This window comes from Camelus ferus, chromosome 13 (genome assembly GCF_009834535.1).
Source record: "Camelus ferus isolate YT-003-E chromosome 13, BCGSAC_Cfer_1.0, whole genome shotgun sequence".
Classification (NCBI taxonomy): Eukaryota; Metazoa; Chordata; class Mammalia; order Artiodactyla; family Camelidae; genus Camelus; species Camelus ferus.
In genome coordinates, this window is record NC_045708.1 from 64,865,090 (window position 1) to 64,880,997 (window position 15,908).

The window sequence follows — 15,908 nt, forward strand, 5'->3', positions numbered from 1 at the left end:
AAAAAGAATATTTATGTATCATTTTATCAAAAGAACACATTTCTGCTACCTTGTAGTTTAAGCAAAATACTTTTTTCCAAAGTATTTTTTATTGAAGTACAGTTGATTTACAATGTTTCACGTGTATATAGCAAAGTAATTCAGTTATACATATATGTATTCTTTTTCAGATTCTTTTCCATTGTAGGTTATTACAAGATAGTGAATATAGTTCCCTGTGCTTACAGTAGGTCCTTGTTGTTTATCGACTTTATATATAGTAGTGCGTATCTGTTAATCCCAAATTCCAAATTTATCCCTCCCCCACTAAGCTTTTTTTCTTTCAGGCATTCTTTGGCAGGTTTCCCCCAGGTAGCCCAGACAGGCAAAAGAGAATGGCATTTAACAATCTTTCTATAAATTCCTCATCATAGACATTGTGGAATCCTGACCTGTTAAAATACAGTGTTCCTTTTCTTGGTCCTTAATAGTGTAGGTAGGTTTTGTTGCTTGAGATTTCTGGGCATGCGGTAAAGAAAAGAAGGAATAGCAATGTTGCCTTTTAGTACAGGTTTTCCACATAAATCATAATTGTCCACTTAATTTGCTATAATTTTCTCCATTGTATAAAAGAATAAAAACATTGAACCTCTTTTTGGGTGAAGGAGCTCAGATTAATATTTGTAAAGTACTTTAAAGCTGGACATTGTTACCATATCTTATAAAAATGTGAATCAAGTTGTATCCTTCCCCGCAAATAAATGCACAGTATAATTCCCTAAAGGGTTACCTAACAATAAAAGTGGGTTGTACAGTGAGAGCCATGTAAATATGGAACTGACTTATCTCCTAACCAATATCGCTCTTCCTAACATTCTTTTTTTTTTGTATATTTTAGAAAATGCAGCATCAAAAATCAAGGACAAAAAATCCTAGGAGTTTAGGTTTAGGCTTTAAAATTAAGGGTTGAATATTTTTTCGCACTTGACAAACAAAAGTCTCTGTTTGGCAGCCGGGGCTCTGGACTTACACGCTGAACAATACGCACCATTCTCTTCAAGCCTTGAAAGTGACAGTGACCTCTCGCACCTCATGCTCAGCTGTGCCTCCTGCCGCTGTCGAAGCCTTTGTGGAAGGGGACAGCACCCGTTTTCCCCATCCCATGATGATTTATGCAATCGTGAGGAAGGGGTTTTACCCCATACTCAACGCCACTGTAACTGCTACAATTGAGCCAGAGACCGCAGATCCTGTTACACTGGAACTTTTTGATGATGGAGCAGGTAACAAAGGATGTCGCGTCATTTTTCATGTTCTCAAGAGCTGTTCTGATGCTACAGTATCAATACTAAGCTTATCTTTAAAATTCTTCCAATTCAATTGTTTTTCTCACCTAGTCTTAGGAGATTCTCGAATTCTCACAGACTCACTGAGTAGCCACTGTTCACCATCTGCACAAGGAAAGCAAAAGTGAACTTGGGAAAACGCAATCTCCACGAGGCCCCTTAGAGTGGCTGTGCGTGGGCAGGGTGGGGGGAAGAAGTCGCCCAACCCTAGGGCTTGGCCTCCACATATCCAGTGACGCTGGCCACGCTCAGTAAGGTCACATGGGAACAGGCATGCCCACGTTCCTCTAGGATTCACCAGCTCTACTACTCTCTGAAATAATCAGATTGGACAATTAAAATAGCAAATGAAAACCCAGTAAGGGAGAGGCAATGACAGTTAATCCATTTTTTTCTCCTTGGACCTGGTTGTGAAGAGAAAATTGGAAACTGAACTTGTGACCTATGAGACGACCCTAGACGGTGCTTTAGCCAAGTAGCTGGGTTGATCAGAGAGCACAGCCAGGGCCTTTTACATGTGTGATCTGGTCACAAGAAGACCAGACCAGCAAGCCCAGAGGATTCTGGATAAAGCTTTCCCACCACTGGGAAAACAAATTGAAAACAAAACAAAACCCCCCTTCAAAGCTCTCATTCTGCACAGAGAGGGTTCGGGTTCAGGGCTTCCTTGGGTTCACGGACAACACAGCATCAGGCTGGGCAAACAGCAGCACCTGGGCTCTTTCTGGCTAACTTTTTTGACTTTTAAAAACAAACCCTTTTGTTATTTTTATCTTTTCTGTTCTGTTCTTTTCCTAAATTAAAACCTCAGAATGACAATAGACCTCAAAGTCTAGTTAGCAGTCTCAGTGTTTGATCTACCAGTAAAATCACACTCCCTCCCTCTGCTGTTTCAAAGATCAAATTTTTAAAGAGTATTAGGTTTGGCAACCCTTTAGGTTCTCACCGTGGCAATCTTGCGTGACATTTATGAAACAAAAGTTTGTTTAAAGAGTTTAGTTCAAATCCACATCAGAGGATTCTAGAGAAGTCCTATTGTTTTTCCTGTTGGAGTGGATCCAAAGGAACTTCCCAGGCTGTGGCTGTGTCTCCCTGGCCCCACCTTTCACTTTTTGTGTATAATCCAAGACTATACTTTGCAAAATGCGCCTCCCTTGCCCCAGCCTGTGAGCTGGCCTGGACAACAGATCTTGCTTTCTTAGGGAAGATCTCTTCAATAGACTCAATAGACTTTTATATTTATTTCCTGGAACCATTTCATTTATTTGATGTCTACACTTATACCCGGATGAAAGAAACAATGAAAAGATTGTTTAAACATCAAAGTATAAATTTAGATTTTTTTCCTCAGTACTTAATACTTGCACATAGTTGTCTAATACTAATTTTTACAATGGAAGTACTATTTATCTGCTAATAAAATTAACAAACAATAATAAAATTTATACTTGTGAAATGTTTCATAATTTTAAATGTACTTTTTCACACACACTCTCAAGTAATCATCACAATCACCCTGTGAGATAAATCAGCCCCATATAGATGAGAAGACTGAGGCTCAGAGAGATTATTTTGCAGCTACTAAGTGGCAGATCCAGACTTTAAAACAAGTCCCCTCACATCCAAGCCAGTGTTCTTTCCCCTTTCTTTCTTTTCTTTTTTTCGATTGAAGTATAGTCAGTTACAATGTGTCAATTTCTGGTATACAGCATAATGTCCCAGTCATACATATATACATATATTCATTTTCATATTCTTTTTCATTAAAGGTTATTACAAGATAATGAATATAGTTCCCTGTGCTATACAGAAGAAATTTGTTTTTTATTTATTTTTATATATAGTAATTAGTATATGCAAATCTCAAACTCCCAAATTTATCCCTTCCCACTCGCTTTCCCTCAGTACCCATAAGATTCTTTACTAAGTCTGCAAGTCTGTTTCTGTTTTGTAGATGAATTCATTAGTGTCCTCTTTTTTCTTTTTTTAGATTCCACAGATGAGTGATATCATATGGTATTTTTCTTTCTCTTTCTGGCTTACTTCACTTAGAATGACATTCTCCAGATCCATCTGTGTTGCTGCAAATGGCATTATTTTATTCTTTCCCCTTTATTTCTGACTCAGAGATTAAAAGTGCTGGTAGTGGTAGTTGTTGGAGGAAGAGGTTTTCCTTGATCAATTCTTACCAAAGATAGACCTGATTAATCATTAAACCACTAAACATCAAGATTTGATTTCTTTCCAGTAGATAAAAAAGTTTTCTAAAACGACTATCATCATAAGTTGCTTAGTACTTTTTATTTTAATAAGATATACTCCCGTTTTCCTCACGTTAAGGAGCAGCCCTGCCTCGCTAGCGGCAGTCTAGAAGCACCTTAGTGATAGTGCAGTGCCAGAGAACAGGGCTGGGTGTGCTGTGTGCGAGCGGAACTGTCTCCAGGATCAGGCAGGCTGCTTGCCCACTGTGGCCCCCTCTACTCCCACCGCTGCCCTGGAGTCTAGGCCTGCCTGCCATTCAGTCACGGACTTGGTTTGCAGTTGGGTGAGGATCAACGCAAAACCAAAGAAGCCTAGCCCTGGCTTTCATAATGCCTCCTGAAGCAAGGCACGTCCTGTCCTCCTGAAGTGGACAGAACCAAAATCCTGTCCACCTCCCAAGTCAGCGTCAGCAAGCCCCGCGAACCTAGAACAACAGTTCCATGTATCCTCTAACGAGGAAATTAAATAATTTCACACTATTATATCAAATGCCAAAGATTTTTTTCCATCAGGGCTTCAATGTTCTAAATCCCTTGAAACTGAATGAAAATGTGTATATATGCATACATATTTATTCCCTCGGAGGAGATTAGCTTTTTTTTCTTTAAGGTATTTTTTGTTGTGGGGGGGCGGTAATTAGGTTTGTTTATTTATTTAATTAGTTAATTAGTTGGTTAGTTAATTAGTGGAGGCACTGGGGACTGAGTCCAGGACGTCCTGCATACTAAGCAAGCACTCTGCCACGGAGCTATGCCCTCCCCGCAGGAGAACAGCGTTTTTCTCAGAAGGGTCTGTGACTATAAACAGTGCTTGGTTTCTGTGAAAACCTAGTACCATTTTCAACTATAGGAAGGAGCACTCTAAAGGTGATTATTAAATGCTTTGTTAGCACTGAAGCAGGTACAACTCATTCACCTTTAGAAAATAATTTTTCAGAGGTTAAGGAATCACTAGGAGAAATTATGGAGCTATTGGAATTTTAATCACCTGATAATATCAAAAGTAGCTGTGACCATAACGGCACATGCTAAAATGGGAAGAATCAGGGGGATAAATCTGATCTTTAATGATTTAATTAAATATTAGTAATCAACTGTGATGACAAGTGTTGACATTGAGTTTTTTTTTTTTTTAATATATAAACAGGTGCTGATGTTATAAAAAATGATGGAATTTACTCGAGGTATTTTTTCTCCTTTGCTGTAAATGGTAGATACAGCTTGAAGGTGCATGTCAGTCACTCTCCCAGCGTAAGTGCCCAAGCGCACTCTGCTGCAGGAAGTCACGCCATGTACGTACCAGGTTACATAACAAACGGTAAGAGTCATTAGCACTGTTATTTGAAGAACATCATTTAATGTATGTATTTCTGATGAGTGTGTGCATGTATTAGAGGGAGAGGAGGAGAGAGAGAGAAATGGAATTTCAAAACTCTTTACATAAAGGTCAATGCACAATTTGTTGATTATCTCTTCAGTCCTCAATGACTCATGGTAGCAGACACCAGGAAGGCAGTAGGTAATTCCCACAGATTTCTCCTACCTTCACTTTAGTCATTATTTTGACCTCTTTCTTGTGACTGTTTCATCAAAATTACTAACAAAGAGATTTATTCAGCTTTCCCAGTTTCAGCTCCTGTATTTCCTCTACAGAGCTTTAGGCTAGAGGAAGGGGCAAAAAGTTGCTAGCATTTTAAAGAAGAAAGCAAATAGCCCAAACAACCCACACAAGAAGTGAGTTCCTGAAAAAATACATGTGGATATTACAGGCAACTGACAGCTTCCTAAAGATATTTCTGTCTTCCTTCAAGATAAAAGTGCTAAGTACACAGAAGATACACATCTTTAAACACCATTATTACAGTAGTTCCTGATAGGAAACAGTGGTTAAAGTATAACAAACAGAATTACGCTATCATCTTTAAAAATAATCTGAAAAAACATTTAGAATCATTCTTATTTGCAAAACTGCAGAATCTTTATGATGCTTTTCATGCATGTTAGCAGCTATAACTAATCATTTGGACTAGACCATAATGAGATTCTATATTTTTGTACTATATGTACTTTTCAGTAGAAAATAATTAAGATGCTACAGTGGATTTGCATCTCCTGACATTCTTAGTGTTGACTAGGACACAATTCACTGTATTTAAAATAATTTGTATTACTTCAAAACCAATGCAAACCAATTTGCACGGTAACACGGTTTTACCACAAAGATGTGATTTTTTTTATCTAGATGTAATATTTCATTTCTAAATGGATATTGCCTCTCTTATTTATACATCAAGCATTTTGAAGGCCTATGAGGAGACAGACCTAGGCCCAGGAACTTGGGACTCCAGGCAGAATAAGGCCTGACGCCCATCAGGGAGCCTGCAGGCTCCTGACTGGTCTAGGATCTTTTTTTAAACCCATGAATTTAAAGGATGCAAATATCAACACCTAGTGTACAGTGAGGTTGGAAAAGTAATTTTCGACTCTGCTTTTATCTGAGTACTTCATATAGGCCCTTAACAACACAGAAAGAAAAAGTTCGGGTTCCCTAGGCGTGCCTACTGCACAGTTACGCAGTTGTGTCCCCTTTATTAGCTCATTTTCAGGTGATGCCCTTGAGCATGCACTGCACTGAAAAACGGGAGCTGCTGTTTTCCCACCACCAACTCTCCAGACACAGCAGCGTCTATTCCCTCTCTCTCCTCTCCAGTGTCTCTGCTGAATCTGCTCTGGATCCATCCAGTCTGCTCATCCAGGGTCCTTGAGAGCTCTGCTTTGCATGTTCCCATGCTACTGATCTCTCCGAACAATATTCAAGCATGATTTATTACTTCTCACATGAAAAAAAAATCTGTTGTTCCCTTTCAGCTACTGTCCACCTCTCTACCCCTTTTCATCCAGTTCCTTGAAATAAAATCTAAATCTGCTAACTGTACCTTCTCACATCCAGTTTACTACTCTGCTCACCACAGTGTGAGCCCTGCCCTCATCACTCACTGGCATTGCTCTGGCTCTAGTCACCAATGACCACCCAGCGGTTAAATCCAAAGGACACACGTCAGTCCTCATGTTATCTGACCTCAGCCGTGTCTGACACGGCTGATTGATCGCTCCTTTGCCGTTTCTTGGTTTCTGTGGTACCACACTCTCCTGGCTACCTCTTAACCTCAGGTTCTTTGTCCAGCTCCTCCTTCTCTAACAAGCCTCTGAGTGTTGGCAGTTCTCAGAGCTGAGTCCTAACCTTCTTACTCTTCTATCTGGAGTTGAACTGCCTGGGTTTGAAACCTGGCTCCTCCATTTACCAGCTGTGTGACTTTGGGCCAGTTACTTAGCTTCTCTGTGCTTCAGTTTCATCATCTGTAAAACGAGGGCATTACTGAAAAATTAAGTACTTGATTATGTAAGGTCCTTAAAGTGCCTGGCACACAGCAGGAACTCAGTAAATGCTATTTATCTTTACAGATGAAATTCTCACTAGGTAATTTCATTAACCCATATGGCTTAATAACATCTGTACATCCATAACTTCCAAGTTCATGGGTTCAGAGTGAATAAATCTAGCTAAAATCTCTTCTTTGATCTTAAAATCCATACCTAACTGGCTCCTTGACATTGTCAATTAGATGTTTTACGGGAATCACAAACGTTGTAACTTCAATGGTTAGTCTCCTCCCCTTAGCCTGTTTCTCCTCCCATGTTGCTCATCTCACAAACCTGAGAGCTATTCTTTTTTGTTCACCAGCTTTCTCTCCTTCATCATTCCATATTCAAATCCACCACCAGCTTTTGCTGATTTTATCTCCAAAATACATCTTGAAATGCTCACTTGCCTCCTCTCCCCTGCTACCACCCAGCCCAAGCTCCTGTCTTCTCCTGTCTGGGCTGTGCAGTGGCCTCACTGCTCGCCGTGCTAGGACACATTCTCCACTGAGAGCAGCCAGAGGCACCTGTTGGAGAGCAACCATGATCATATCACTGCCTTGCTTCCGCACAGCACGTAAGATTAAACTCTAAAATCACTCCAGTGGCCCGTGAAGTCCTGCCTGAACTTCCCTCTCCCATCTCATTTCAAACTACTCTCCTCCTTGCTTTAAGTTTTTCTAATTCGCCAAGCTCTTCTGCACCTCAGTGTCTTTACACAACCTGTTCTCTCTGCCTGGGGTGCTGTAAACCTCTACTCTTTACCTGGCTGACTCCTACTCACCTTCTAGGAAATCTTTAAACATTACTTGCTTGATGCCACTTTAAATTATATCCCTGTGTTATTTTCTTTCATCACACCCTGGCTTTTTTCCTTCTTACGTTTATTACAATTTGTAAATGTACGTTTATAAATATGACTCTACAGTCCGTAAAGGATACTGTTTTATCTGTGGCTACTGGCATAGCATATGTCCTCAAAATATTTACTGAATGAATGAGCAGGTGAATGAATAAACAGGTTGCTGAATAAGCGAACTGTTATTCTAAAGATGTAGCAAAGGAAAAAAGGTCTTAAAATGCCTCTCAATAATCTGCAAAAACAAGCTATTCAGGAGATTGTAATTTGTCGTTTCGGCTGTTCTTTTCTTTGGTGTCACAGGTAATATTCAGATGAACGCCCCGAGCAAATCAGTGGGCAGGAGTGAGAAGGAGCAAAAGTGGGGCTTTAGCCGAGTAAGCTCGGGAGGCGCCTTTTCCGTGCTGGGCGTTCCAGCCGGCCCACAGCCTGACGTGTTTCCACCATGCAAAATTATTGACCTGGAAGCTGTAAAAGTGGAAGAAGAGGTGACTTTATCTTGGACGGCACCTGGAGACGACTTTGATCAGGGCCAGGGTAGGTTTCTTGGTTCCATTACCTATTTTCCTACAAGGTGACATTTCCAATAATCATGTCAAGGGTTAGTTGGGTAAAAATCGCTTTGGGAGCTTAGAGCTGACAAAGCTGCAGAGGGCTGTCATGAAAAGCTTTGAGTTACTGATAAGGCCACGTATCCCGGAGTCTAGGATCGAGAGCACGTCAGCTCCCCCAGGGCTGAAGAGGCCCTGGTAAACTGACTGACGCTAATCATACAGAAACCTGTGATGGAAACATAAACACCACGTGTAACGGGGGCCTAGTCAGCAGAAATGGGCTCTGCATTACAGAGCATGGACTTCCAAATAGTGGAGGTGATTAGTTTTCTAAAGATTGGATGGTGAATATTTATTCAAGGATGTACAAGGTGAGGCTTAATAATTCCCGTAAGTCATGCAGAACGGGGTGCATTTTCATTTCCTACTTCTGGCCATCAGTTTTGTTAGGGAGGCTGGGACTGGCTCCCTGGCTTGAGGCTTTCTTACCCTTGCCTGGACATCGACAAGTTCCTTCTTCTGCTTCCCCACTTCTAAAGCCTGTGCCAGGCTTCAGGCTTCCTCCTACCTCATCTCCTGATTCCCAGAGCAACTCAACAGAATAAGTTGAAAGAATAATCTTTCTAACACCTTAGCCATTACCAAAACATAACTGTCTGTGATTATACACTGAATGATTTATTTCCCAATGCTTCTGGTTGAGATTTCTGTATCAGTCAATAACAGTGACCACCTTGGGCCTTCGCCAGTCTTGTTTTCAACTTGGGTCATCTTTTTTTGGCTTATAATTCTCTGTTCACTATTCTCTCCAGAATGTATCTGAATTACAAATATTTCTGCACTGTTGAGAAAGTCAGTATTGTAGTTTTGCCTTCAAATTCTGTTATCACAATCTGTCTCTTCTTGCCAGAGAAGAAGGAAGTGAAAAATTTTTCATTCTGAATTAAAGATTCTCCCAATTTAAAGTCTGCAGATGTGAAATGATTGAAAATGGGGGATGGCGTATCCCTTGTATAATGGAAACAGTTGTAACCTAACTTTAGGGGAAAAAAATAGTTTTCACTCTGGCTGTAAGTCCAGCTGTTTAATCTTTGGCAGGTTACTTAAATTCTATTAGCCTCAGTCTCCATCTATGGAAATTAGGACTAAAAGTATCTATTTCATAAAGTATTGTAAAGATGAAATGAGATGACATATAAAATTTAAAAAATGGAAGAGAAAGCAGGCTCAGTAAGTCTCCTGGGCTCCTGGTTTGCATTGCTAGAGACGTCTCTAGCTTCTTATTTGGTGTAAGGAGCCACCAACACTCACGCCCATCTTTATATAGAAGTAAGAGTGGTGCTTGCCATCTGGCATTGTCCTCTTTCCTCACTGCCTCAGAAGCATAGTAACATGTTAAAAGAGACAAACATTAGCTCAGGTTCCCCTTACCATTGCGAACTGTCCTTTTGAAGAGCCCTGGGGGTTTCAACTACACCACTGAACTAAAAGAGTAGAAGGGAAGTGAATGTGCAGTATTAGTGGCTATGAATGTCTTGAAAAGAAGAAACACAACCACGGAACTTTAGTTCATAATTGATATTACAAAGGGCGTTAAAGGGAAGAGAGAATATCATACTTTCACATAAACATGAGCGGGATGATTGAAGCAGATCAAGCTTGTTATCATGTCAGAAACTCAAACCACAAAAGGTTGGGGGTGGTGAGGGTGGGGAATGGCTGGATATGTTGAGATCACTCAGTTATAACTGGTTTGATGACCCAGCAATGGCAAAATTGATCAATTAGCTGTGAGCATACCAACCAGCAAGTAGGTGCCTGTTTTAACTCATAAACATGCGCTTTCATTGCTTCTTCCCCGCCAACTCCCAATATGTTGTCTAGGAAGGTGTTATCCTCACCCCTATGGCCAGAATTAGAAACAAAAAGGATATGCCTCTGGTTTACAATTATGAAAATTTGACTACTTTTAAAACCCTTATTAGCACTAACTGAACACCTCACATATGCACAGGCATATCCGTATATGCCTAGTACCCACACTTCACCACACACAGTATCCTGGAAAAGATGGCCAATTACATGCAATAAGCAAAATATTACCAGATCGTTACTACGTTTGGGAATGGATATAAACCAGGCACTATGGAAATGGGTCATTTCCTTAGGTTTTCATTAAAAATATGGGTAAAATACTAAGTACCAAGCATCATCCGTATTTCTGCTATAAAGTTAATTTCCTTTGTGTTTTCTCCAGAAATTAAAATGAAGTATATTATCTGCTAAGCAACAAATGCCCAGCACAGGGCTAGACATTATATAAGAGTAATTTAAGATGGTATTGTACTCTAAGAACTTACAATCTTGTATTAAGAGAGAAAGGCATAACGTGGTCAGAAAGCCATCTTATGTATAACACACTGCTGTTTGTATAATTCAGACTTTGGGAGACACAGGCTTTAAAAGAACGGAGATATCAACATGGCTGGAAGCAGAACAAGGGCCAGGTTCTAATGCCAGGGATCTGGGCAGAGCCTTTGGACAAGGTTCAGATCCCAAAAAGCACCAGTCTTGGACCGCCCTCCCTGCACCGACTAGCTTCCCTATGTGTCTGGCAGTCTGACTTTCACACTGCTTCCTCTGACATCTTTTCTTCATGTTCTTCTGCAGCTGTCATTGAACACACTGTACGTTGTTGAAAATTCACTGCTTCTGAAAACGCTGTTTAGTGACAGCAATTTTTTCCCACTTCCCTCACCTCCAGACCTCAATTACGCTTCTACAGTGGAAGAAGCCTCAATGTAGGAGAAATCTGAAATAATCCTTAGAGCATGACTTGGATTTCAAATGAAAAGAAAAAATGGGAACTGTTCCCACTGGTAAAAGTAAACTCCTTGGAGATGAGGCTGTGTCCTCAATCCTAGCCCAGGACTTTTTATAACAGGAATTTATTGGTGAAGATGCTAAGGAAAGTGTAGGCCTTGGTAACTGGGAAAGTAGCAATTACTGGGAGACAGGAACTAGGAGACTGTAGTCTCGTGGAAGGGCACACAGCATAGTGTTAAGATATTGGGCTCCTGGATCAGACAGACCACCTTTTATCTGTGTAACCTTAGGCATGTTGCTTAATTTCTCTAAACTTCTGGTTTCTAATCTGCAAAAGCAGATGAGAAGAGGACCCATCTCGGAGGGCTGTTGAGAGAATTGAATGAGAAAAGGCACAAAGAGGGATTAAAACAGTGTCTGGTCCATACTAAGTGCTCAGTAAATATCAGCATTTACAATGTTTTGGAGCTTGAATGCGTCTTAAAAATATACTAGTCTGGCCCCCTTATTTTACATGTAAGGGAATGGCCCTGAGAGGTTAAGTGTCTTGCCCATGGCCTTAGCGCTGCTTTCCTAGGCTGGAATATCGTGGGAATGCAGAGGTAGAGGCCAAAACTAGAAATAAAGCTAAGAGGTCAAAGATGCAAGACCAGACCATTTTCTTCTTCACAGGGAGCGGGGAGGACAACTGCTGCACGTGGAAGGAAACCCTTCGTGAATGTATGCGCTGATTTAGTTTTGAGTCTTTGCTATTGCACAGCTGTCCTGCATCATTTTTAATAGTTGCTCACAGGAGAGAGCACGTGGGATTTAGAGTTAGAAGAAACGGGTTCGTTTCTTTCAGCACTTTAATATTCATTTCATTGTTATCTGGCCCCAATTTTTTTCTGATAAGTCAGCCATCATTCTTACTGTTGTTTTTCTGAGTATAAAGTATCTTCTTTTCTCTCTGGCTGCTTTATATTGTTCTTCTTTTTCTTCGGTGTTTAGCAGATGGACCACGATGTGACTCAGCATGGTTTTCTGATTCTTGTTCTGTCAGGATTGCTAAGCTCCCCGAGTCTGTGGAGTGTTCTTTTCATCAAATTTGGAATATTTTCAACTGCTACATCATCAGAAAATTTCTGCTCTGTCCTTTTTCTTCTTTCCTTCCCAGATATATTTATAATTATTTTATATTATATATTATATTACATTATATCATATACACATATATCCATATAGTGATATATCAGTGGATCTTATGGGTCATTTAGATTCTGTTCAATTTTTCTATTCTTTTTTTTTTTTTTTTTTTTTTTTTTGCCTGTAAGTATGGATGATTTTAATGGACCTGTCTTCAAGGATAAATTCTTTCTTCTCTTATGTAAAATCTGCTATTAATCCTCTCAAATGAAATTTTTATTAATTTTTTTTCAATTCTGGGATTTCCATTTTCTTCCTTTTTAGTTTCCATATCTCACCTCAAATTTCCCATCCCTTCATTCAGTATATCCAAATTGTCTTGCAGACCTTCAATATATTCATCATAGATTTTTAAGGTCCTTGTCTATTAATTTCAAATCTCAGTCACTTGTGACTCTTTTTTTAATTTGCTGATATTTTTCTTGACCATATGTCACATTTTCTGTTTCTTCGCACATCTAATAATTTCTTCATTGTATATTAGACATGAGGTAGTAAATTATAGACTCTGGAGTTTGTTATATTCCCCTGAAGAGTTTTGAAATTTTTTTTCTAGTAGATCCTAGGGTCACCTTGAATTTGAGACTTGGTTTTACTTTTGGATAGGGTTTGTTTCAGTTTTATACTTAATCCTAGAACATATCCTTTAATTCTGGGACACAATCTTTATTCCTAAACCACAGCTTTTCTAGGGTTTCAATGGACATCACAAGGTATTTACCAAATTCCGCTAATGTGGCAAGACCCACACTCCAAACTCTACTTTCCCCTGTGGTGGACACTGTAATGTAAAAATCTGCTCCATTTTTCAGCCATCTGTTGTTTTCCCTTGAGTCCTTGATGTTTCACCCACACGTGCACAACTCAGAGGTTTTTCAATGATTTGAGAGAAGCTAACACACAGATTTGGGGCTCATCCCTCACTGGCTCCCTCAATTTTCAACCACTATGGCAACCGCACACTCAGTCCCCTGATTTTGCAGACCAAGAAGATAGTGGCTTTCCGCATCAGTTCCAGCAATCTGTACTGAGTGGAAATGTCCTCAGAGAAAAGCTGCATAAACAGGAATCAGTCCCAGTCTGTTTCCCTTCCTTCTCCGGCTGCATCTCCTCTGGTTTCTTTCTGTTTTTATCTGATTCCAGTTCTTCAATAGTCTTCTTCCCCCCTTTATTTCTTCAGAGTTCATACCTGTTACCTATTGGTACATTTAGTCCAACAGAAGCCACTTAACCATTACCAGAACGGAATTTTACCTCTGACTCGAGTTATAAATATTTTTGTCACTTAACATGCATATTTATATTTTGCCTAGGAGGCTTTTTCCCACATAGGAAATTTTCATTTTATGTATTCAAGTTTATCCATTTTTTTATGGCTCATGAATTTTGAGTCTTAATTAGAAGGTCTTTTTCCACTTCAAGTTTATAAAGAAATTCATCCATTGTTCCCTACTAAATACTTAATATTTTAATATTTTAATTTTTTACATCAAAGTTTTAAATTACTTTGGAGCTCATCCTGAAAAAAAGGTTTGCAGTATGGATCCTATTTTTTCCAGGTTTTTGCCCAACTGTCATAACACAATTATCAAGAAATTTGTATTTTCACCCATTAATCTGAATTCTATCTCTGTCATGTACTAAATTCCTAGATGTATTGTGACCTACTTTTAGACATGAATCTATTCATGGGCCAGTACTGCAGTGTTTTAATTACTGAAGCATTACAGTGTTTTTATATTTGATAAGGTCAGTCCTTCTACTAAAAAATTGCTATTTTTTAGACTTTATATGCTTAAACTCGATGACTTATTTTTGCTTAAACTTTACAATAAGCTTGTTAAAATAGAAACTAGGGACACTTAATAAAATCATGTAAAATTTATAAAATAGCTTAGGGAAAATAATATCTTTATTCTATGGAATCTTGCTATTCAAAAAAAAACATAGTGACTTTTCTCTTATTCAGGTTTTAATGTGAGTTCTTATACAGCATCTTAAAGTTTTGTTCATATGCATTATTTCTTGTTTTGTTTATTCCTATGTATTTTGACTTTTGTTTGTATTGTCATTAGCTATTTCTAACAAATTAGAAAAGTTACTCAAAAATCACTTAACTTCCCATTTAAATTTTTTAATTGCAGCTAACAGCTATGAAATAAGAATAAGTAAAAGTCTACAGAATATTCAAGATGACTTTAACAGTGCCATTTTAGTGAATACAACAAAGCTAAATCCTCAGCAAGCTGGTACCAAGGAGATATTTACATTCTCACCAGAGCTTTTCACAACTGGACCTGAACAACAACCCAATGGAGAGACACAAAAAAGCCACAGAATTTATGTGGCAATGCGAGCAATCGATAGGAACTCCTTAAAGTCTGCTGTATCTAACATTGCCCAGGCATCTCTGTTGATTCCCCCAAATTCTGCTCCTGTACTTGCCAGAGATGATCTTATATTGAAAGGAGTTTTAACAGCAGTGGGATTCATAGGAGTCATTTGCCTCACTATAGTTGTAACACATTGTACTTTAAATAGGAAAAAGAGAGCAGACAAGAAAAAGAATGAAACAAAATTACTATGAACAAATATGTCTGTACCTTCCTTCTTAAATATAAGACCCATGGCTTTTGTACTTTACAAAAATGTATCAATAAAATCAAATTAACATCAGATTATTACAAATGCTTTGAGTTTTTGCATAATACAGATCAGATCTTTACATGGTAAATAGACAAAAAAAAAATCTTTCATAACCCTAATTGGGGCGGGGGGAGCGGTTAAAAAACCTTTAAGCTTTGGCTATAGACAAAATAATAAAAGATATTCTCTAAGGTAATGTGTTCAAAGGCAAGGGCAAAACTGAATCACAGAGTCAAGAACAGCTTGTTTTATTGAAGAGAACAAATAGCTTTAAGTAGAGAAAAGGAGGTTAGATCTGAATGATGTGGTATAACTGTCTTTACAAAGCAACTGTTCAGTTGCTGTGATGAATTTTTCATTTCCCCTTATCTGTTCAGAACGGGTTGCTTGTTTATGACTAAAGATCAAGCTCATTTCATATGTGAAGCCCCTATTGTAAAGGTCTTTGCCCCTTGCCATTTGGCTCACTGTACTACAGATAAATCCCACTGCTCATGCTCAGAAAGATCTTGGTTCACCGTAAGCGTTAACCTGACAATGTGGGTATTATGCTTGTCCCCTGACACTGGCTTTATAACAGAGGTCTATTGAATTTATTTTTTTTAATATAACTTTTTACTGTCATCGAAGCAGCTTTCCAAGTTATTGCCTCGGGTGTTATTCAGTGAAAATGATTATAGTTCTTGTAAGGCTTTAAGTAAAGAATGAAAGACATAGTTTTGAGCTTATTTTGATACATACATAGGCTGTATAGTTTTCATTCAATTTCAACCAAGGAAGAAGTCACAAGGGAGGAACTGACCTTTGGAAATTATTAATGATCCTTTTTTTT

The 15,908-nt window shown here is 38.9% G+C and overlaps 1 protein-coding gene across 1 annotated transcript in view; it reads left to right on the forward strand.

Moving 5' to 3' along the window:
- The window catches only part of CLCA2 (chloride channel accessory 2), a 33,651-nt gene extending 18,537 nt beyond the window's left edge, over positions 1–15,114 (forward strand). Inside the window, exons 11-14 of the mRNA XM_006190158.2 lie at positions 992–1,262; positions 4,734–4,904; positions 8,169–8,402; positions 14,575–15,114. Coding sequence (XP_006190220.1) covers positions 992–1,262; positions 4,734–4,904; positions 8,169–8,402; positions 14,575–15,017 — 1,119 coding nt within the window. The 3' untranslated portion in view covers positions 15,018–15,114. The remainder of the gene's footprint in view (positions 1–991; positions 1,263–4,733; positions 4,905–8,168; positions 8,403–14,574) is intronic.
- Positions 15,115–15,908: the final 794 nt, after the last annotated feature.